Source organism: Thamnophis sirtalis, unplaced genomic scaffold, assembly GCF_051295495.1.
Source record: "Thamnophis sirtalis isolate CommonGarterSnake01/CBP01778 unplaced genomic scaffold, rThaSir2_p1.2 scaffold_3, whole genome shotgun sequence".
In the NCBI taxonomy this organism is placed as follows: domain Eukaryota; kingdom Metazoa; phylum Chordata; class Lepidosauria; order Squamata; family Natricidae; genus Thamnophis; species Thamnophis sirtalis.
Window position 1 is genome coordinate 156,759,647 of NW_028261383.1, and position 22,674 is coordinate 156,782,320.

The 22,674-nt window shown below is 41.1% G+C and overlaps 1 protein-coding gene across 1 annotated transcript in view; it reads left to right on the forward strand.

The window, feature by feature from the left end:
* The window catches only part of TSPAN31 (tetraspanin 31), a 34,244-nt gene extending 11,862 nt beyond the window's left edge, over window positions 1-22,382 (forward strand). The window contains exons 2-6 of the mRNA XM_087710535.1: window positions 3,687-3,854; window positions 7,796-7,876; window positions 9,555-9,695; window positions 16,423-16,533; window positions 17,887-22,382. Of these exons, the coding sequence (XP_087566661.1) occupies window positions 3,687-3,854; window positions 7,796-7,876; window positions 9,555-9,695; window positions 16,423-16,533; window positions 17,887-17,961 (576 nt within the window). The 3' untranslated portion in view covers window positions 17,962-22,382. The remainder of the gene's footprint in view (window positions 1-3,686; window positions 3,855-7,795; window positions 7,877-9,554; window positions 9,696-16,422; window positions 16,534-17,886) is intronic.
* The last annotated feature ends 292 nt before the right edge of the window (window positions 22,383-22,674 follow it).

Below are 22,674 nucleotides of genomic sequence, written 5' to 3' on the forward strand. Positions count from 1 at the left end.
TAGGTGAGATTGGTAGCAATATTAATTGAATAAGTATAAGTTATTCAATAAGTTCAATAAATAAAATAAACTTCAATTTGTATTTGTATTTATTGAACATTTATAGGCCGCCCTTTTCCCTGAGGGGACTCAGGGCGGCTTACAATAATGAGGGAAGGGAGTGCAAGACAAAACATAAAAGAAAAACGTGAGTAAAAAAAATTAACCATAAAACACAACATTCACTCAGCATTCGGGCGGGGAGAGAGTAAAATCCTATCCCCAGGCCTGACGGGATAGCCAGATCTTGAGGGCTGTGCGGAAGGCCTGGACGGTGGTGAGGGTACGAATCTCCACGGGGAGATTGTTCCATAGCGTCGGAGCTGCAACTGAGAAGGCTCTCCTCCGCGTAGTCGCCAGTCGGCACTGACTGGCGGATGGAATTCGGAGGAGGCCTACCCTGTGCGATCTGATGGGACGCAGGGAGGTAATTGGCAGAAGGCGGTCTCTCAAATAGCCAGATCCATTACCATGGAGCGCTTTATAGGTGGTAAGTAGGACCTTGAAGTGCACCCGACGATCAACAGGTAGCCAGCGCAGCTCACGGAGGATCAGTGTTATGTGGGCGAATCGTGGTGCGCCCACGATCACTCGCGCGGCCGCATTCTGGACTAGCTGAAGTCGCCCCGCCTACAGCCCCATGTAGAGCACATTGCAGTATTCCAGCCTAGAGATCACAAGGGCTCGAGTGACTGTTGTGAGGGCCTCCCGGTTCAGGTAGGGCCGCAACTGGCGCACCAGGCGAACCTGGGCAAATGCCCCCCTGGTCACAGCTGACAAATGATGGTCAAAACTCAGCTGTGGGTCCAGGAGGACTCCCAAGTTGCGGACCCTGTCTGAGGGGTATAAATTTCAAATATCATTCTATAATATTTAAACTTCAAATAGCAGTCTATTGTTTTAAAATATACTGGTATCTTCTTGTGTTTAGCTCCTACTCTTAATTATGTCGACTTTTATCAAACCTCCAATGTCAAAAATGTTGCGAGAATTGCTAATATTGAGAGAAAAATTGGATAATCTTCCAGCCCACAGTGTGAATCAAATTTCACCCCTTTTTAAATAGCTTCACCTATTTCTTTGCAGATGTTTCTGAATTCGAGTTCCAATATAGGTACCTTGTAATAATTATATAGCTCATATATAGCGGTGTTCTTATATCTAAGGGGCTGCCATAAAGAAGAGGGGGTCAACCCAGTGGTGAAATTCATTTTTTTTACTATCAGTTCTGTGGCTTGGACGTGGCAGGGGAAGGATATTGCAAAATCTCCATTCCCACCCGACTCCAGGGGAAGGATCCTGCAAAATCCCCATTCCCTCCCTATTCCCGGGGGAAGAATATTGCAAAATCTCCAATCCCACCCCACTCTGGGGCCAGCCAGAGGTGATTTTTGCCGGTTCTCCAAACTACTCAAATTTTCAGCTACCTGTTCTCTAGAACCTGCTGAATTTCACCCCTGGGTCAATCTGTTCTCCAAAGCATCCGAAGGCAGGACAAGAAGCAATGGATGGAAGCTAATCAAGGAAAGAGAGAACCCACCTGGAACTAAGGAGAAATTTCCTAACATCGAGAACAATTAAACCGTGGAACGACTTGCCTCTCGAAGTTGTAAATACTCCAACACTGGAGGTTTTTAAGGAGAAATTTGACAACCATTTATCTGAAATGTTATAGGGATGTACTAGAAGACCTCCAAGGTCCCTTCTAATTCTGTTATACTCTTGTCTTTACGACTAGACAGTGCCCTGTTCTTGTTGTGGTGCATGCGGATCTACATGCCTGAGCAATATTTTCTCTTTGTATATATCGAAGAGACCTTGCACTTGGCATTCTTGTTTGAGAAGTGCATTTGTCACATTTCTGTTCTGTGTCCTTTCCCCTTAATTGGACAACTTCTTGTGGTTAAAAACAAATTTACCTAGCTTATCAGTAGAAGGCAACCAAGCTCAGAAAGCACCCAGGCCTATACAGTACATAGCTTATATTGGAAAGCATTTGAAATTGGGTGTGAAGTATCCTGTAGGTCAGTGTTTCTCAACCTTGGCGACTTTAAGTCCACAGGACTTAAAGTCGCCAAGGTTGAGAAACACTGCTGTAGGTAGTTGTCAGTTAACCACAATAATAGGGACTGAAATTTCTATTGTTAAGCAATGTGGTTGTAAAGAGCAATATCACTCAACCCCATCACTGCTTAACTGCTGCCGTTAAGTGAGGGCTACAAGTCGTTAAGCAAGTCCTGGGTGCTTTAAAGACAGGCAAGTAAGGCGGGCACCTGGTGCTGAATGGGAAAGGGTGTGCAAGTGGCTTGTGCGACACGAGTGCAGTGAAGCCAGGGTTGGCTGATGGCAGACTGGAGAGAGAGTGAGCAAATGATCAGAGCAACCTGTAGGACCTTCCCTGCTGACTTCCCCCTTGATTTTGCTTATGGAAAGCCGAGCAGGGAAGATCTCAAATTGTGATCGTGTGACTGTTGGATGCCGCAGTGTGATAGGTGTGAGCTGGTTGCCAAGAGGCCAGCTCACGATCACATGACATGATGTGACAGCTGAAACTTCCAAGAACCAGCTGTCTTTTTTTCTCCCAGTACCTTCGTAACTTTGAACAATTGCTGAACAACTGGTCAGTAAATGAGGCTGAAGTTCTCTTCTCTCTTTTGTGGAGAATAGCTGGGTTTGGGATTCATTGGTTTGACTCATTGCCTGTATCAATCGGAAAGTCTCTTACCTCTGTACCCATAAAAAAGGTGTGAAAGAATCTTTCCATCTTGGAAGTTAACAGACAAGCAAGCAAAGATACTGGAAAAATTTAAGTAATTAAAGATGTTAAAATAACGTAGAATGGCAAAGTGTGTTATTCTCAGGACAATGACCTTACTATAGCTCTAAATAACTTGCCAGCCTTTGTCTAACTTTCCAATATTCTGTTGGCTTGGAAACATTTTGAATAATTTAAACATAATATAGAGTACAGTGAAAATTTAATTTTATGGGTCTATGGATGTTGATAAAGAAAGTTGGTGTAAATATTTAAGGCTGTTTAATGTGAAGAATCACTCTCCTAATCACTCTGTTGTAATGGCCCTGGAAGAAACTCTACTTTCCTCCCCTCTATCTGAGGTTAGTTTGCTGTTCTACAATAAATGTAAAATATAGCAGCATTAGAATGGAGAGAACACAGTACTTAGTTCTGTCATTGAATATTTGGAATGAACAATAGGAAAGTGGGGAAAAACAAATCCCTGTTTTCATTTCAGATCTCTTAGGAACCCTTAGGATATTGTGACAATTTTGTAGTGTACTAAAACTGTTTTATAGGAGGTGGCTAGTTTTTCCACAATCTGGTTGATGAGAAAGTCCTTGTCATTGGCTGCAAAAACTAGAATGGTAATGATACTGAGCAGACATTCAGGCCAGTTCACTGGAATTGGGTTAAATGGATTTATAATCCAAAGGAGGCTAGTTCATAGATACAATGCTATGCTTGAGCTGAGATAAAAGCCATAATCGCAGTACATTATGTAGCATTTGGGAATGGAAATAATGCAACTTTATTGAAGAGAAAAGAAAAGCTAAATAGATTGGAATTGTTTGCAGTGTTTCTGATTTTTTTTCCATCTTCCTAACCGCAAATCTTCCTTGTTTTCCAGCTGGTTGGTCTACTACTGATTGGTGTGGCTGCCTGGGGCAAAGGATTTGGGATTGTTCCCAGCCTCCACATCATCGGAGGGGTTATTGCTGTGGGCTTCTTCCTGCTTCTCATCGCCATCGTGGGACTCATCGGTGCTATCAACCATCACCAAGTCATGCTTTTCTTTGTATCCTTTTATGCTCTTGGCAGAATTTATTCCCTGTCTCCTGAAATCTACCTTGCAAAAATAGATATGTGAGAATTTCACCAGATGTCTCATTGGCGTGACTGGAGTTGAAATTGCCAGTTATAATAAGATCCTTGCAATATCGCACACTAACTCTGCTCACTTCCAGCAGTTCAATCCTCACCAGCTCAAGGTTGACTTGGTCTTCCATCTTTCCAAGATCAATAAAATGACCCATATTGTTGGAGGCCAATGTGCTGACTCTGTAAACCTCTTGAGAGACACAGCAAATATACTGACTGTAAACTGTTCCGAGTGATACAGTTCTTAAAAAGGTTGGGATTTTTGTTTTTTAAGAAAGGGGGAAATGATTTCAAAACAACCTTTCAAGGTCTTACAGAGGGCTATAAAGCAGTATGAAGTGGTACGTGCTATTGCTTTGCTATTGCTATTGCGGGCTGCCTAAGTGAAAAGTGAAAACTTATGGCTGTTTAGATCTTGATGAGCTACAATTCCCTTTGAATCCCTATTATGCTTGGTGGGAGTTTATTTAAGAGATATGGGAGGAAGATAGATACGTTGGTGAAATATATTTGTAAGTTTTTCTCACTTTCACTTGGGTACTTGAAACTACCAAATAGGTAATATTTTGTCTTCTGAATTGAGAATAACAGCTGGCCTTGCCTTAATTTCGAGGCTCTGCTCCAGACGTTTCCTTCTGTTTTTGTCATGGTATAGAAAGTATGAATCTGTTGATGAAAATAACCAGTAAAGAATCCTGCCCTCGGGCAAGGAATTAAAATTTGATTATCATATAGTCGCTTCCAACCCTCAGATCATTATAATATTAAGATAGGATTAAATCCTGCATATATAAAATGATGAATAAATCTAGGTAGAACTGTAGAGCACTACAGCAGAAAATCTATTATAAAATAGTGCATATAAATTTAGAAAAAAGAGGCCAGAAATAAACTGTATGTTTATGACAAACATCTGTATTGTCAGTCTTATCCAATAAACTTTCAGAATAAAAGCTCACAATCTGAAATATTGCAATAAAAGGAAAGGGATAGGGGTGGATCGGCTGTATGAGATCTTATAATCATTCTTTTTGGCAGGGAGGCAGGAAGCAAACTTTCTGAAGCTGCTCCAGCTTTGGTTAGTGCATAGATTCAGACTAGCAGTTCCTTTCCATGATCTGGGAGCAGAATTTGAAATATAACCATGTATCGTTAAAACAAATATATAAGCATAAATGTTTCCTGAATTTAATGCTTTCATGTTGTTCATTCTCCATCTATTTTTGCACTGTCCTAAACTGTAATATCCAATTTGGATGCAAGAGACGCCAGAATATATCTGAATGTACAAGGAGCAATCCACCTTTATCACTAGAGATTGTATTAGTGATAAAGCTGGATTGTTCCTTCTTTATTTTCATACTAACTGATAACCCGGCACTGCCCGGGTATTTATTTATCCCAACCCTCCTTCCATGAACGTCACCGCAATTTCTAATATTGGATTTTACCCTCTACCAGAGGGAGCCCCCTTGTAGAGTACTATGAAGCCATTACCATGGCAACTCCACAGTGCTGTATAGCAGAAGCCATTTTAAGGCAGTATCATAGAATCCATTTTAAGGCACAACAGGATGTATCCTAACAGAATACATACCCTGAGGAGTTTTAGGGGTGTCTTACCCACACAGTTTTCCAGAGAGTAAGTAATCTGTGTACCAAGCTTGGTTGAAATTGCTTGAGGCATTCCAGAGTTATGCTGGAACATACAGACACACACAGCCATTTTTATATAGATAGATTTATGTCGGCAAACCTACTGAATAGAAATTGTTAATGTGCTTGGGATAGGGTATAGTAGTTGGTGAGTCTGTTTTTAGAATTATATATTGTAACTGAATAGTTGCTTTTGAGGCACATGACACAATATTCTTTGGTTCTGTAACATTCTTGTAACTTCCATCTACTGTGCCAACATCATTTATGTTAAGAGTTTGCTGGTTATGTAAAGGACTTAGTAGGAATACATTTTTGTAAGCTGTTAATTGAATTTTAATGATAGGGTAGGAGAAAGTATGGGGAACATAGAAGCAGTGTTCCTGTTTCCTTATAAGATTTTAACACTTTCTCAGTGATGGATATATTGGTTCAAGTAGTAGCAGATTGTTGATATGTCTGATGACTCATTAATCAAGGTATATTGATTTGATTAATGACTTTTTATAAGTTATTAATCAAATCAATATACCTTGAAAAATGAGTTATGAAAAAGAAAGAAAAGAAACCTTATCATCCATAAAGATATACCATGTGCTTCAGGATATGAGGAGTAGAGTTGATACAATCTCAGCAGTAGTGTGGTGGATGGAAGGTGGCTTGCCAAGTTTTGTTGAAGTCTCTTTTTTCAGTAAATGACAAAAGAAGACAGAAACAGAGTTCATACAATACCATGATGTGGTTGATTTGGTTTTGGTTTTAGTAAATTGTGCACACCCAGTCCTTGTAGATTATAAACTATTGTTTATAGTTTAATGCAGGGATACCCAGTTTATGTCACTTGAAGCTCTGGTCCAAAGGTAGCTAGAACCCAAAATTAAAATGAGATTGAAGTTTGGTGACAGCAGCTGAATTTTTAAGTGGTGAAATACCAGTAAGTGTCCTATGGCACTGCAATTTTTAAAGTACCAGTTTTGATCCTTAAAATTCTTACCCAACTTGAAAAATTTCAAAACAGCGTATTAATTTTTGGCCCTGCCCAATCCATGGCTGTTGGAGCCCTAAAAGAGGAACCGAAGGACCACATTTGATCCATAGGTTGCATTTTCTTTGCACTCCTGCCTTTATGTTTTGTGGAAGCCAACCAAGCTAATTTACATAGGAATCCAGACTGATTCTTGAGCTGCAGCTACTTTTCTGAGTGGTACAGCTTTGTGGCTTAGAAAGGTTGGATTTTTTTTTTTTTTTTTTAAGAAAAGGGGAATGACTTTGAAAGAACCTTTCGGGGTATTTCAAGGTCTTGTTTCTATGCAGAGCCTGGTTATTAGCATTACTAAAACTACAAAAAATCTGAGAAGAAGCCTTTTTAAACTTGGGGCTAGTTGTTGACCATTCAAAATCTGCTTAGGAAGCATAAATCGCCTTATTTTATCGTAACAACCTCCCCCGCTTTCAACAGCAATGTCTGGCAGGTCTTTTTGTGGATTTCTCAACAGAATTAGGCTGCTCATGAATGACAGGCAGTGTAAGTGGTATCAAGCAACTTCCTTATTTGTCCAGAAAACTTGAAATGAGAAATACTGATGTAAGGCAACAGGAAACGCAGTCAATGCAGCTCTGTGTGCTAAGACATCGCTGACACATACAAATTGTACTTTAAACCAAAAATAGTCACCTTTGAGTTCAACTCAGCATTGGTTAACCAACAATGGGCTATACAAGAAAGGTTCTAGAAAAGCCGACACCTTTTTCTTTTGCAATAATGGTGGAGAGGAAACTGTCAGCTGCAAAGTCTGAATTCTGGATTCTTATTTACACACAAGACCCATGATTGATTTAAGAGTTTACTAATGAGTAAGGCAAAAATATCCTTCTGGTGCCCCCATCCTTAAGAAACCATTGCCACTCAGATTAGCACTTTTCGTTAGATGAGCAGTAGTTTACCTTCGTGAACAACAGCTTTGATTGTTTGAAACTTCCTGTGTACCTGGACTCCTAAATGTTAAAAAAAAATTGGCATTCCCAATCTTTCAAAAGTATTCCCACTTTAGTTAACCTCCTTGGAAAAATCCATACTGATTTTGAGAATATTTTACTTTCTGTTAATTTTCTTAGTGTAAATATCATTTTATCTGTACCTCAGTTTTACTTGCTGTTCACAAACCATATTTTTCCCGAGATGTTCCTTAATTGCATCTTCAGTATATGATAATTCTAGGGCTAATCTTTATTTTCCAGTTTGGAATTTCCTGTGCATGCCTGGTACTGAAGACACATAAGCAGGTAAGTCTGTCTTTCTGCCTGAGTTCCATTCACTTTTTCTGGCTATATTTAGCCTACACCGCAGCAAATTTACTTTTTAAAAAATAGCCTTGTGTGTTTAGTCCCAACATTTAACAAAGGAATAAGAAATGGAGCAACTTGCAAGATATCCCAATCCCATAAGCAGGGTGAAGCTTGTGACTCCCAGCCCATTTTCTTTGATCCCTTAGAGTTTTGATACAAATAGAGATACTGAATGCGGAAGTTGTGATTTGGCAACTTTAAAGAAGGGAACTAATAGAACCATACTTGTTGGGTCAACAAAAGTGTAAGCATAGGGTAAATTCCATCTTTGTTTTCCAAAGTAACAGGAAGACTTTTTTCTTGACCCAAGCAGCATGTTAATTTTGCATTTGTCTCTCTGTATGTCCGTGTGTGTGTGTGTGTGTGTGTGTGTGTGTGTGTGTTCAGCATGTCCTTTAGCCCAATTGTGTAGCTGTTTAATTGTCCGCCCAATTTTCATATTTATATATTCGAATCCCTAGCGCCGCCTAACGGAGTGAGCTCCCGTTTCTTGTCCCAGCTTCTGCCAACCTAGCAGTTCGAAAGCATGTAAAAATGCAAGTAGAAAAATAGGGACCACCTTTGGTGGGAAGGTAACAGCGCTCCCTGCACCTTCAGCGTTTAGTCATGCCGGCCACATGACCACAGAGATGTCTTCGGACAGCGCTGGCTCTTTGGCTTTGAAATGGAGATGAGCAATAGCCCCTAGAGTCAGGAACGACTAGCACATACGTGCGAGGGGAACCTTTATCTTTACCTAAATATATAAATATATATGCACACACACTCACCACTGAGTTTCCAGCAAAGGTTCAAGTTTCTAAAAAGATCGGTAGGTTAAACCTGTTTCTTCCTTTCCTGATACGAGTTGTTGCATGTTGGCTGCATTTACATAGTACTCTGAATCCAATACAGTACCTGGGTTGTGGTGTAGTGATTAACTTAATATAGTTCTATTCATGGAATGTGCTGTGGCCAAACATATCACATTAAGCAAAGTTCTGTTGGTTTGTGCAACATGTTAAGAAAATGACTGAGTTCCCACAACACTGTAAACTTCTGCATGTGGAACAAATGCAGTTGGTGGGTGCATTTACTTCCTTTTCATTTAATTTCACTTCTGTCATTTAATTAAGTTTATATTTTGCGTAACTCCCAATTCTTCAGTTGCATTAGACAATTCCCAGAATTTCTTTTGCTGCACTATTTGGAAATTCTGGAGTTATGCAATGCATCAGGAGGGAGACGGGTTGGAGAACATGCCTGAGCTGCTGTTTCACAGACGTTTCCCTCAAGGTAGCTAAGTCACACAGATGGTCCTCGACTTACGACCATAATTGAGCCCATAATTATGGTCGAAGGTCATGCCAGTTGTTAAGTAGGTCACCAAGTGAATGCTTGATTTTTACATCCTTTTTTGACTTTGAATTCAGATCATAAATAATCCTGGGGAAGTCTGCTGTAAATTCAGTTGCTAAGGAATTAGTCATAAGTCGAGGACTACCTGTAGAAGATTAAAAATGCAACTCTCTTGGCTATATGGACAAAAATTAAGCCCTTATGTCATGTCACTGAAAATTCCATTTCATAACACTGGCTTTCAAAGTCTCTCTCTCTCTCTTCTCTCTTCTTCCAGGAAAGTCTTTTGAATGGTACCTGGAAATTACTGAATGACAACACCAGGATATCATTGGAAAACAGCTTAAATTGCTGTGGGTTATTCAACAACACTGAATCTGCTGAGCTATTTAAGAGCGATGTTGACAATTGCAGTGCGGTAAGTGGACACTTTGGGATTCTTTGCCCTATGGAAGAGCGTGGCACGTCAAAACCGCGGTCCACTAAAGCGCGCCCGATTAAAGCGCGTACGTGACATCATCAGCAGCGCGACAAGAAAGAAAAAGGGCGCTTTAAAAAGCGCTTTTAAAGCAAGCCGATTCACATAAAGGTAAGGGTTAGGGTTAGGTTTAGGGTTACGTTAAGCGTTAGGGTTAGGTTTAGGGTTAGGTTAAGGGTTAGCGTTAGGTTTAGGGTTAAGTTAAGGGTTAGGTTTAGGGTTAGGTTAAGGGTTAGGCTTAGGGTTAGGTTTAGGGTTAGGTTTGGGGGGGTTAGGTTTAGATTTACGCGTTCATTTTAAGTTTACCACTCACAGTGTGCTGTTTTCGTCGCGCTGTGATGACGTCACGTACGCGCTTTCGTCGAGCGCGCTTTAGTCTACCGCGGTTTTGTGGTGGAACCATGGAAGAGATATTTAACATCTAAAAGACATATCCCCTAATTAAAGAGGTTCAATATGCTGGAAATGATGAGTAAGGATTAAGGTGCATTTGCTGCTTTGGGTTGTTGGCTCATTTTCTAAAACATCCAGTGCTGATACAAATCAGCTACAGCACCCAAGATAATTTTAAAAGTAAGTTTTCTGTGCACTGGAACTTGGCCGTATCGATTGCTTCCATTCAGGGAATTTTAAAGAATAAACCATTCCCAAATTCTGATGTATGATAGCTATGTTTTTAGCTGAAAAATGAAACATGCTCTAGCAGGAGTGTCAAACTTGCCTCGTCACGTGACGTATCATGACTTTTCCCCCTTTTGCTAAAACTGGGATGGCCGTGTCCAGCGTGTGATGCACCTGGCCTGTGGGCCACAAGTTTGACACCCCTGTGCTGTAGTAGAACCTTTCCTTTCAGAAAATGATATTTAGAGAATTAAGAAGATTTCACATTAAATTCATCTAGATGAGCAAAATACGTGTAAGAAAAACAGTCCTGGTTTAGTGACTGTTCGAAGTTCCAATGAACCCGAAAAAAAGTAACTTATGACTGTTTTTCATACTTACAACCATTGCAGCATCCCCATGGTCACATGATCTAAATTCAGATGCTTGGCAACTGACTCATATTTATGATGGTTGCAGTGTCCTGGGGTCATGAGATCAGCTGTTGCAACCTTCTGGACAAGCAAAATCAATGGGGAAGCCAGATCCACCTAACACCCGGTGTTAGTAACTTAGTAACTGCAGTGATTCACTCAATAACAGTGGCAAGAAAGGTCATAAAATGGGACAGAACTCTTTTAACAACTGTCTTGCTTAGCAAGGAAAATTTTGGGCTCAACTGTGGTTGTAAGTGGAGGACTACCTGTAATATGGGCTGTAACAGTAGAAAATCCAAGTTTTTCAATATTTTTTCCACAATTCATACTTTTACTCTTTCTAGTTTTTTACCACCCTAAAGGTGAGACTTTCCACTTTGAGTCCTTCCAGATGATTCCCATGCAATTCCCATCTAGCCCAACAAAGCCAGTCACACAAGATGCAGGGATTTATTTATTTTAGTTCTTTTGCTTGTGGCTCATTTCCTCCTTCTTCGGCGGTCTAGATTTAAAAACAGAAATCCCTTTCCTGTTCTTAGGCTCCTTCACTTGAGGCAATTATCTAAATTATCATCTCCAGCTGTGTGTATCTGAATGTGATTAGGAGGTTATCTAGCATTATCGCCTCATTTCATGAGGGTGAGGGACTCAGGGCTGCCATTTCAACAGGCCTACTTGTTCCCCATTGTTGCTTCAAGCGGTAGTGACTTAAGAATTTTTTCTGGCTAAACGTTTTAGGAAAATTTCACAGACCAAGCAAAACTGTGTTTTTAGGAAACCTATCTTTTAGGTTTTCCTTGTAAGGGCTCCTCAGAACACAAATTGAAACATCCTGGATTAGAGCATTAGTCATTCATTAAAAATTTGCTATAAATGACATTCTGTCTATCTGTGTAAGCATTTGTCCCTATATATGTTATTGCTCTGTACAAAGTACCAAGTATAACATAAAATAATAATCTTCCTTTCGAGCAATTTTTCAGCAGGGGCGATTCTCCCTTATTCAATAGAAAGATGTAAAAGAGGGCTGAGCAATGTGTTTGGCAGCTTGTTCCAACATTGCTTACATACTTTGTCTTAACTAGAACTGATGCACTTTTAAAGTATTTATTATTCACAATTGTATATTAAATTCACTCAGATTGCAAGTGTCAGGGTTCCAAGTAACACTCCTAACGAAAGAAGACCCCGAGGCTTGAAGTTCCTCAAAGTTCCATTTTATGAGAGATGTCATATTGGCACATCTGGGAAAACTCGAATCCGAAAGCTTCCAGGTTTTCCCCACCCAAAAGAAAGTCCAAGCCCCTATCCAGCACCCACATGTCCATCACATGGTCCAATCAAAGCACCATCCCAACTGGAAATGCCTCCCAGTCAAACCTCTCCAGGTGCAGGGCAGAATGTCCTTGACTCTCTGAGAAAGGAATGTCATTATGGCTATATATCTCTCCAACTCCATACAATCCCCCCCTCCCAGTTTCCCACAGACTAAATGTGGCAGGCCTGAAGATCCAATGCCCAAGATGGCTTTCAGGCCTGACAGCAAGACTCTAACTGTTTTACCGTAAGCAAGGTTTCTTTTAATCATAATTTGTGCATCACAATAATGTAAGAGTTGGAGTCATATTTTGTATTTTTAAAGCATGCATCGTATTCTCTAATTTCTGCTAGTATAAAGTATATATTTATCAGAAAGGCCTTCCTATGGGCCCAAATCTACTGCCGCCCTGAAAGATACAGCTGAAGGAGGCTGCCTTCCTTTGCAATGTGCTGTCCTTCCTTTTTAAGGAGCTTTGTTTTAAAGTTAATTAAAAGCAGCTTGATTTCCAAGACATTACCTTCTATTCCATAAGAGATGGGTTTGGTTGTTTAATTATTTCATTTGTATACTATCTATTCCCCAAGGCTCTGGGTGGTTAACAATCTGATTACAAAAGAAAACAACTTCCAAAAAGGCGGGGGGGGGGAGAGTCTCAAATTATACATCAACAAAAATAGCAAAATCAAAAATATATTTTAAAAACCCAGAAAATTAGAAGTCATGCAGTTGCAATCCTCACCTTCAGAACAGACAGTAGTAGTTGTCCTCCCCCAATTCTAGTCTCTGCATGTCATTCACAAGTGCAACCAGTGCAGTTTCCATGCCGTGCTACCTTACTGCCAAGTATCCAAATACTATTTTCTCTAGATTCTCTGGACTTGCAGAGCCACTACCTTCTCTAGAATGTTTCCTATGTCAGGGTTCCAAATAGCATCCAAAAGTAAATCAGAGTTCAAGGCAAAGTATTGCTCAAAGTTCCAATTTATTAAGAGAGCCATGTTGGCACAACTCGGAAAACCCGAATCTGAAAGCTTCCTAGTTTTCCCCACCTAGTTGAAAGTTCAAGTTCTTGCCCCCACACCCACAAGTCCATCACATGGTCCAATCTTCTACTGTCATGCTTGCAGCTTCCACCCATCCAGTTCCGGTCAGGCGCAGAGGTGCAAAGACAAAGAATGACCTTGGCTTTCTAGAAAGAATTTTGTTATGGCTACAACGCATCTCACTCATACAATCCCCTCTCCCATTTCCCCACAATAGAAAATGCATAGTAGAATAACAGAAAGTGTGGCAGGCCAAAGATCCAGACGAAAAGATGGGTGCCGGCCTGACATCCTAGATTATAGATCTAAATTATCCAAAACAGTCAAATCAAGTCAAAGTTCTTTGAACAGAGGACCTACCGCACCCTTTTTCAAATGGTTTACCTTTGGCAAAGGTTGTCCCTTGGAGAAGAATTCAGACTGAAGTTCAAACTGAACTTTCTGCCCCTTTATAGGGGCGGGGGCTCACCAGCCCTGAGGGACAGGCATTCAACTAAGCGTGAAGATGACATTCCAGATATTTGCTTCAAGATTCAAAATGATCCCAGATCATACCACAAGATATGAAGTCTCCCTTTTTCTACTGAAATATATAACTGCTCTGGAATCTGCTTAGCTATCTACAAAATACCACAAGAATTCTTTTGGGCAGCCATTGAAATGATTGTGACTATTTTTCCCTAAAAGGATCAAGTCATTTTAAACAAGGCCACAGTATTAAAGATACAGATTTATTTTTATTTATTTCACCCTCTGCAGCATCTGGGTTAATAGGCCTTTTTCCACGGATGAGTTAGTTCCATCACAGAACTCCCCAGCAATCATAAAGCAAATTCTCCACGATAGGCAAAGGTCATGGGTCAGATCATATTGAGACAAAGTACAAATCTAATGTGCTTTTTTTCCCATATGCATTAGGCCCATAACTGTCATGGCAGCCGTTTAGTCCTGACTCATACCATGACCTTGTCAAGGAAAGGCAGGTTGAAATCTCCCAAAACTATCCTCCTTAGGGTACGCCATCTTCACCTCAGCAACAAGGTCTAGTAGCTCTGACACGAAGGCTGCAATATAGGAGAAGGAATGGTACAGGAGGAGTAAACCCATTTGGCACAAAAAAAGATTGGCGCATGGCTATCTGCATGTAATGCCATTGTTCCTGATAAAATCTACCCAGCTTCCTGCATCTCAGGACTCTCACTGGTTGCGAACTCCGTGACCTGTCAAAACCGTGGACGACAAAATTGCGCTCGACGAAAGCGCGCATTTGACGTCATCACAGCGCGACGAAAAAAATTAAAAATTGAAATAAAAGTAAAATTAAAGCAGTTAGGTTAAGGGTTAGGTTTAGGGGCGTTAGGGTAAGGTTTTCGCTTTATTTTTACATTTATCGATCACAGCGCGATGTTTTCGTCGCGCTGTGATGACGTCAAATGCGCGCTTTCGTCGAGCGCGATTGTCGTCCGCGGTTTTGTGGTGGAACCGCGAACTCAGAATCCAGGATTGGCAGCTTCCCAAGAGAAGAACATGACCTCCTCCTCCTCTTAGGCTTCAGGGATGCAAATGAGAAGTGTCAGGCGTCCTTATTTATTTATTAAACTAATTTATCTGCTCAACTCTCATACACTGATTTTAATAGATATTAAATAATAATAGACCTATCAATAGCAGCAGCTGGAGCTTGAGTTCCGGCAATCTGGTTTTTAGAGTGAGAACTGGAAGCTGGAAAATGGAGTGATGATTGAAGCTATCAAGCATTTCATTCCTGAATGTGGTTCATCTTCACCCTCTTTGCTGTACATCCCATTGCTTGTCACAACTGTAATCCCGTTCCTCCACGGTACACATTGAAGATGATTAGGGGACTGGAGGCTAAAACATGATAATATGTCTAGTGTAGTGAAGAGAAAAAATAGGAGTGACATATCAGCAGTCTTCCAATATTCAAGGGCCAGTCATAAAGAAAGGGGGGGGGGGGTTTCAACCTATTTTCAACCCCACCTGAAGGCAGAACAAGAAGTAACAGATGGAAGCTTATCAAGGAAAGGACACACCTATAACTAAGGATAAATTTCCTGACAGTGAGAACAATTAATTAGTGAATTGGCTTGCTTCCAGAAGTTGTGGATGCTCCATCACTGAAGGCTTTTAAGAAGAGATTGGACAGCCATTGGTCCAGAATGGTATAGGGCAAGGGTTGGCAACCTTAAACACTCAAAGAGCCACAAAGGTCCTAGACGGAAGCATCCCATTCAATTCTAGGGCCAACCAGAAATCCGGTTCTCCCACCATAGCCTCCTAGTGCAACGTTCTTTTTCCTCTGCTGACTGGAAGACCAGTTCCCCCACCATAGTCTCCTCCTAGCGTGGCATCCTTTTTCCTCTACCTGTCCTTACTGAAAGCCCTATCAATTGTGGAGCCGACCGGCAATGGAGCTGCAGCAGAGGGATGAAAGAACCACATGCGGCTCCAGAGCCATGGGTTGCTGACCCCTGGTATAGGGCCTCCTGCTTGAACAGGACATTGGATTAGAATGCCTTCAAAATCCTCGTTATACTGTTACATTCACCCCGGCCTATATCCCCTGATCAAAGCAAAAAACAAAAGAACAACTCACCCACCCACAGTATTACTGTGTTATGAATCCGTATATTGTGCATTTCATAGTTTTAAAAGTACTTTTCAAACCAGCTCATCTTATTTAGAGCAGATTACCCAAGATTAAATTCAAGGTAGAATGTGTATGGGTTGTGAACTCCTGCAAGCATTTTTGATGCAGTAAATGAGCGTGCCTGAAGTGTTCCACCATTGAGGTTCTGTTCAGATATGCTGAACTACAATCTTTTGACAATGCTGCCAGTGGAGTTAACGGTTGTGTGTCAGTTTTGGCAGGGGTCTATCCGTTGTGTATTATTTGTAAGTATGCAACTTCCTTCTGTGTAGAAATAACTGGATAGGATTACCTTCTAATTCACCAGTGAACAGCTTCAGAGGAAGAGCAATCCAATTCCTAATGGAGTCCAATTTTTGATTGCTGCTAATCAGTGGTGGGATTCAATTAATTAAACAACTGGTTCTCTGCCCATATGATTTCTCCCAACAGCCAGTTCACCAAACTGCTCAGAAAGTTAACAATCAGTTCTCCCGAAGTGGTGCGAACTGGCTAATTCCCACCACTGCTGCTAATGGTGTCTGCAAATAGGAAACGGGTTGTCTCTTACAAATGGGGAATATAAAGTTACACTGCATTTTGTCGCCTCATGCAGCCGTGCAGAAAAACATCTGTATGCTTAAAGTGTGGTGTTCTGCTGATGGAACATGCCGATGAGGCTTTGAAAATCCTTGGTGGAGTTGGACTCTTCTTCAGTTTCACAGAGGTAACTAATGTCTATGAAACTAAATGAAAGCTACTTAGCCTAGGTAACAGTCAATCATTTAAGTGAGGCCTGTCAGACTGGTGTCCACTGGACTGGATATGTCAGGGGCAGGCCACGCCCACCCAACTCCACAAAGACAAAAAGCGTGGAGATACGTTACGATCCGGCCTGTGATTCAATCGAGTTTGACAACTGTGATTTAAGTGTTTGAAATATCCCCTGATCTCGTGGAGAGATTTTATTTATTTACTTATTTGTATTCCGCCTATTATTATTTTTATAAATAACTGAAGGCAACAAACGTATCTGATCTTACCTTCCTCTTCTTGTTTTCCCCACAACAACAGTCCTCTGAAGGAGGTGTGTGCTGAGAGTGTGTGATTGTCCCAAAGTCACCCAGCTGACTTCATAGCTAAGGAGGGACTTAACTCATGGTTTCCTGCTTGCTAGCCTGGTGCCTTAACCATTGCACCAAACCGGCTCTCGATACATATTACAATCCATCCCTTTGGTAATTTCACATCAAGGATAAGCTGTAGTTCCTACATCTCTAAAGTTTGGTTGGATAGATATTTTTTAATTTAGCGCTGAAATGAAAATGGCGTTTGAATTAATTTGGCATCTTGAGGGAGGGCATTCCAGGGCTGACAGACAAGAAAGACTTCTTTTAGAGCACTGGACCACAACTCCCAAATTCTCAATAAAGATCATGTTGCCAAGGAAGTTCTATCGTGTTTTCCTGACAGGGTCTTACTTTCTTTTGACCCCCAAAATAAGAACTTGGCCTTATTTTCGGGGAGGTCTTTTTATTTTTGAGGTTCAGGAGGCCCCTTAACCTCATCCCATGGCCTGCGGATTAGCTGATCCAGAGAGGACCAGATGTTCTGTCTCTGTTTTTGGCACACATTTGCCAGCCCTAGCTTCGCTGGGCCTGCAGCTCTTTTTGCAGCCGCCACTAAGAGAAAAGGCGTGGTAACTAGGGTTTGCGGGAGTGGCCTCCACAAGGCCATTCCGCGTGGATGGCAGGTGCATGGGGGATGTCCCCCCCTTCCCACCCCAGGAAATGGGACCAGCTGCGCACATGTTTAAGTATTTTAGGGGAGGGCTTATTTTGGGGGGAAGGGCTTATTTTAGCGCATGCGCTCAAAAGCCCTATTGGGCTTATTATCCAGGGACGTCTTATTTTCAGGAAAATAGTGTATGAATTTAACTCTGAAAACTGGTTCTCAAAGGGTACCATATATATGAAAGAGACAGCTCATGACAAATAATTTCCTAATCATTCATAAGATAAGCATGTTGGGATGAAGGAATGGAATCTTGTAATTGGGTTTTTCTTTTTTTGCCTTTCAGATCCTTGGAGTATGGCTTGCAATGCGTTACAGAAACCAGAAGGATCCCAGAGCCAACCCCAGTGCCTTTTTATAGTTCTTTCTCCTACCACCTTCCAGGTTTCCTTTTTAGTTAGTTACTTCTTGCTTATTTAAGACCTCCCATTTCCATCACGGTTGCCAACCACTCTTGCAGGCCCTATGAGGGCGAATTTTGCCATTATGCCAAAACGCTGATAGGATGAAACAGCAAGCAAAGGTCTCATCCATGACATGAAGCCTTTGGCATGTGGCAAAGGGATCCAGTACTGGAAAGAAAAAAGCAGACATTAGTTGGTATCATGTAAGATAGTAGGAAAAAAATATCATTTAGTTGACTCGTGTAATTGCTGCTCATAACTACAATCATTTTGGTGTTTTAAAATTGTTTTTATTATCGTACCCGTGTTTTAAAAAAATAGATTTTCCCTAAGGCTGCTTCTCCCCCACCCCCTCCACAAATGTCTTCACCTTGACAAGGTGAAGTGCTTTGTCTTACCTTTTAAGCAGCAGAGGCAACAATTGTCCCATAAAATTACTTTCCACCAGGTTTGCCTTCCCAATTTGTGTTTCCTATGATCAAACATAGTAGACACGAGTGCTATATGAAACAGCTCTGGGGAAAGATTTAGTTTAAACAAGCATGATATGTTTTATTTTAGATTTTTTTTAACAAGCTGAAATTGAAATTAACTTAAATTCAGAATTTACAATCAAATACTTAGGCTGCCTCTTTAAGGAGGAAGGTCATAATCTGCCTAAAACTGACCAGGGAACCCACTTGCTCATAGTGTGGGAATCCAGTGGTGGGATTCAAGGAATTTAACAACTGGTTCTCTGCCCTAATGATTTCTTCCAACAACCAGTTTGCCAAACTGCTCAGAAAGTTAACAACTGGTTATCCCAAAGTGGTGCGAGCTGGCTGAATCCCACCACTGATTACATCTTTAAAAATTCTTAAAACTGGCTTGAAAGTGATTTCTCTGAAAACCCATCCACCTTTGGAACAAAGGAACTTGAGTGATACCAGCCTGAGTTTTGGACTCCAAGTTCCTTTGCAATATTCTTCCTGTGGCGGAAGATGAAGACTTGAAACTATTGTATGCTGGTGATCTAGGTATGTCCTATCCTGTTCAGTTGTTTCCCCTATATTCGATAGTTGTGAGTTAGGATGTGAGGATCTTAGCTAATCCCCATTGGGGATTCCGTTATTTGAACGCTAGCCCGCCTGTGTAGTAGCCCCTCCCCCCTGCTTCCGGTTTCAGCCCGCTATCATTCTCATATGCAATTTCTTTTGTTCTACTTTTTAACAAGGGAAGCTGCGGCTGAGCACAAGCATGTTACATATTAACACTGGGCTTTGTATAGTATTAAGTGAGCTAGATGGCAGCCTAGGAAAGATGGTTGCCGTGCTGTCGGTCTCTTGTAAAGAAAGGTCCTAGTGAAGCTCCTACAGAGGCGTCCTTTCAAAAGCCAGATCTTTCGCGGATAGAGATTGGAAGGACCCATGCCTTCAAGATGAAAAGCAGAAGCACGCTTCCTTTTAATGGGGAAAGAAAACACGGACTGCTTTCTCTTTGATGAGTGTGAATGTCTTCTAGTGAAACCATGAATGTTTCATAGGCTGCGCCCTTATTACACGCACCGTACTATTTATTTATAGATTAGGGAATGTCTCATAATCAGTGGCATATTTTGCGAGCAAGTACTTATGTAAGGCAGGTGGAAATAGCTTGACAAATTCTTCTTCTCAACTCCTAAAGCTACAGCCAGCCTCTTGAGGTTATCATCCTGGGCAATAACGTAACATTAAATGAAATAGATAAGCTCCAAAACACTTTTCTTGCCTTTTGAAAACAAGTGTTGATTGAGAAAGATTGATCTCTCTAAACTGCTAGGGTTACAACTCCAGTCAAACGTTGAGATGGGAAAAAGAGGGAGAAGATCTTTGTAAACATTTGATGTGTACTCTATCCTTCTGAGGATTACAAAAATTGGCTAATAATTGAATGCAAATACGAATGACAAATAACTGAAATCATCTAAAAAGCAAGCACCTGGCGAGAGATGCATCTTTACAGATATCCTAAATGCCCCCCACTCCAAAGAAATAGTGACTGTTTGCAGCTCCTGAAGGAGCATTATCTGAGAATGAGGCCCTCTCCCACACCCCAAAAATAAGAACTGGCATGAGTTGCACAAGGGAGACATCATGAAAAGAATCTGCCCTGGAGATCCCAACAACTATAAAAGTGTGAATCATAAGACAGATTCTAAGCCATTTAAAGCTGTAAAGGTTAACATGAACACCTTTGATTATGCTCAGGAAGCAACTGGCAAACCGAGAACTTTTAGTACAGGCTTCACATGATCTTGTACTAGTTAGGCTGAAGTGCAGTTTTTGTAGTCTGTAAAAAACAGTGTCTTGATGGACAAGTTGCAGGAGTTAAGGTGTGAAGTAACAACACCTTGATAACCTGTCCTCAAACCTGACCAACCTGAGAAAGGTGCAGTTAGTTTAGATGTAACTACAAGGGTGCACTCACCTCACCTGAGAATTCAGTGACATTTGAAGCTCGAGGAGTACTCCCAGCCTGGGAACCTGCTCTTTCAAAGAACTTAGAAATTAGGTTGATCTTGGTCTCCATCTTCAGTTTCTCATTTGAAAACTCGTTTGGATTTAATTTCGGATTGTTCCTGTTCATTGACTTGCATTATTGAATTGACAGGAACTAGTCCCTTTCTTGGAACTGAATGAGGAGCAATAGAGCTAGGTTAACATCAGCTGGGAATAACCTTCCAAAACTCCTCCCCCACCTTTCATCCTTACAGTCTAGGGAGCAAGTCTACAAGACATCAAGAGGCTACCCCAATTACCGTATTTTTCAAAGTATAAGATGCATCTTTTTCCCTCAAAAGAGGGTGAAAATCTGGGTGCGTCTTATACACTGAAAACAGCATTTTTGACCTCCCGAAATCCTGACCACTTTGCAAAAATGGCCATGCATAGCCTTTATGAGGTTTCCAGACTGCTCCTGGGGGCTGGGGAAGGCAAAAATGAGCAAAAAAGGGCAATTTTTTGCTTGTTTTTGTCCCCCCTCCAGCCCCCAGGAGAACTCTATAAGCCTCCTAAAGGCTATGCATGCCATTCTTTTGACAAAAAATGGGCCCATTTTTGCGAAAAACAGGCCGTTTTTTGGGAAGTCTGCAGAGTGCAAAACCTTTCCCCCCCCCCCCGCCCCCAAATTTGCCTCTTCAAAATCTTGGTGCGTCTTATACTCTGAAAAATACCTCAGCGTCACCTTCTGGATGTGGAACAATTAGAACCATGGTAAAATAAGAGTCTGATCTTATCCTATAGTCCAGAAAGTCTACTCTATATTCCACTACATGCTGTAGTGGTGATAGCAAAAGTGACAATGGGTACAGAACTGCTAGGGCTATACTCCCATCAGAGTTCCAGAAGGGTATAAGACAACTTTGCCATGCCAACTCACTGCAGCCCACTTGTTGTGGGACAACTCGCCACAGCCAACTCGCTGTGGAACAAGAGTTACACTAATATTGAAATTGTGAAATAGAATCGTTAAATAATGCAAAAGGAGGAACAAAATGAAATGTGAATGACAAAAATTATAATTGTTTAATTATTTTAATTAAATTGAATTCAATTGTCCCATCGCGAGTTATCCCATGGCGGGTTGGCCTTGGTTAGTTGATTGCGGCAAGATGGCCCTGGCCTGGCGAATTGGCTGCAGTGAGGTGGCTGCAGCAATTTGTCCCATTCCGTTTCAGAACAAGTGAAAAAACCCAGGCCACCCGGGGTATTTTAATTCTACAATCTGGCTGAAAGCTTGATGTTCATCCAGAAAAATCAATATTATTTAGCTGCATCTAGAGCTGCAGGGCCATGACATTTTTTTATCACTATATCATGAAATGGAATATTGAGACTGGCCTATAATTCTACAAGTCTCCTGGGTCAAGAGCATGATTCTGCTATAAAAGATCTTATGACGGTCTCCATTAGACATGGGGAAGACATTTTTAAGCAGGAACTGGACACCATTTTAGCAGCCCTTACACACTGGGGAAGTCTACCGAGCTACATTACTCGCAGGAACCGATTGAAACAATTCAACGTGCACTTTATATAAGGTGGCAAGTGAAAACTGGATTGTAGCCATGGTTGACTTATCCTGTTTATCTTAGAGGAAGGATTAGACAGGTACCATGCATTAAACACATAAAATGGAGTTTGCAGGCTATTTCTTTCAATCCACCTTTTTTTGCTAGGGACTATTTTGGCCCTGCAGTGGTGGTTGATAGGGAGGGTGACGGAAATAACCTATCATAAAATAGCAATCTGATATATTCAGAGCTGCCTACAGCTTTAAGATCTACATACTTTTCCCATCATGTAGACATGGAACTGCTCCTGTTGTGACAGGCAATTTAAATAAATTCATTTTTGTCCAATGCAGGTCTTGAATGGTTTTTTTTCTTTAGTACTTGCTACTTTACTACCTTGGGGGAAGGAACGGCAGCAGTTTTAGAAAGGTTAGGTAGCAATACGTTCTGTAAAGGAAAATGTGCTCCAAGGCATCCTGTCCTCAATGGTGGTGCTTACAAATAAAAAATAAGATCAGCCTTCTGATGATAGCAGTCGTCTTGCCCTACTGAAAACCGAAACCTTTAATGTTAGAGATTTTGAAAATTCAACTGTGCTTCACTGTTCCTCCCAGCAAGTAGTAGCATGTCCCCTTTGACT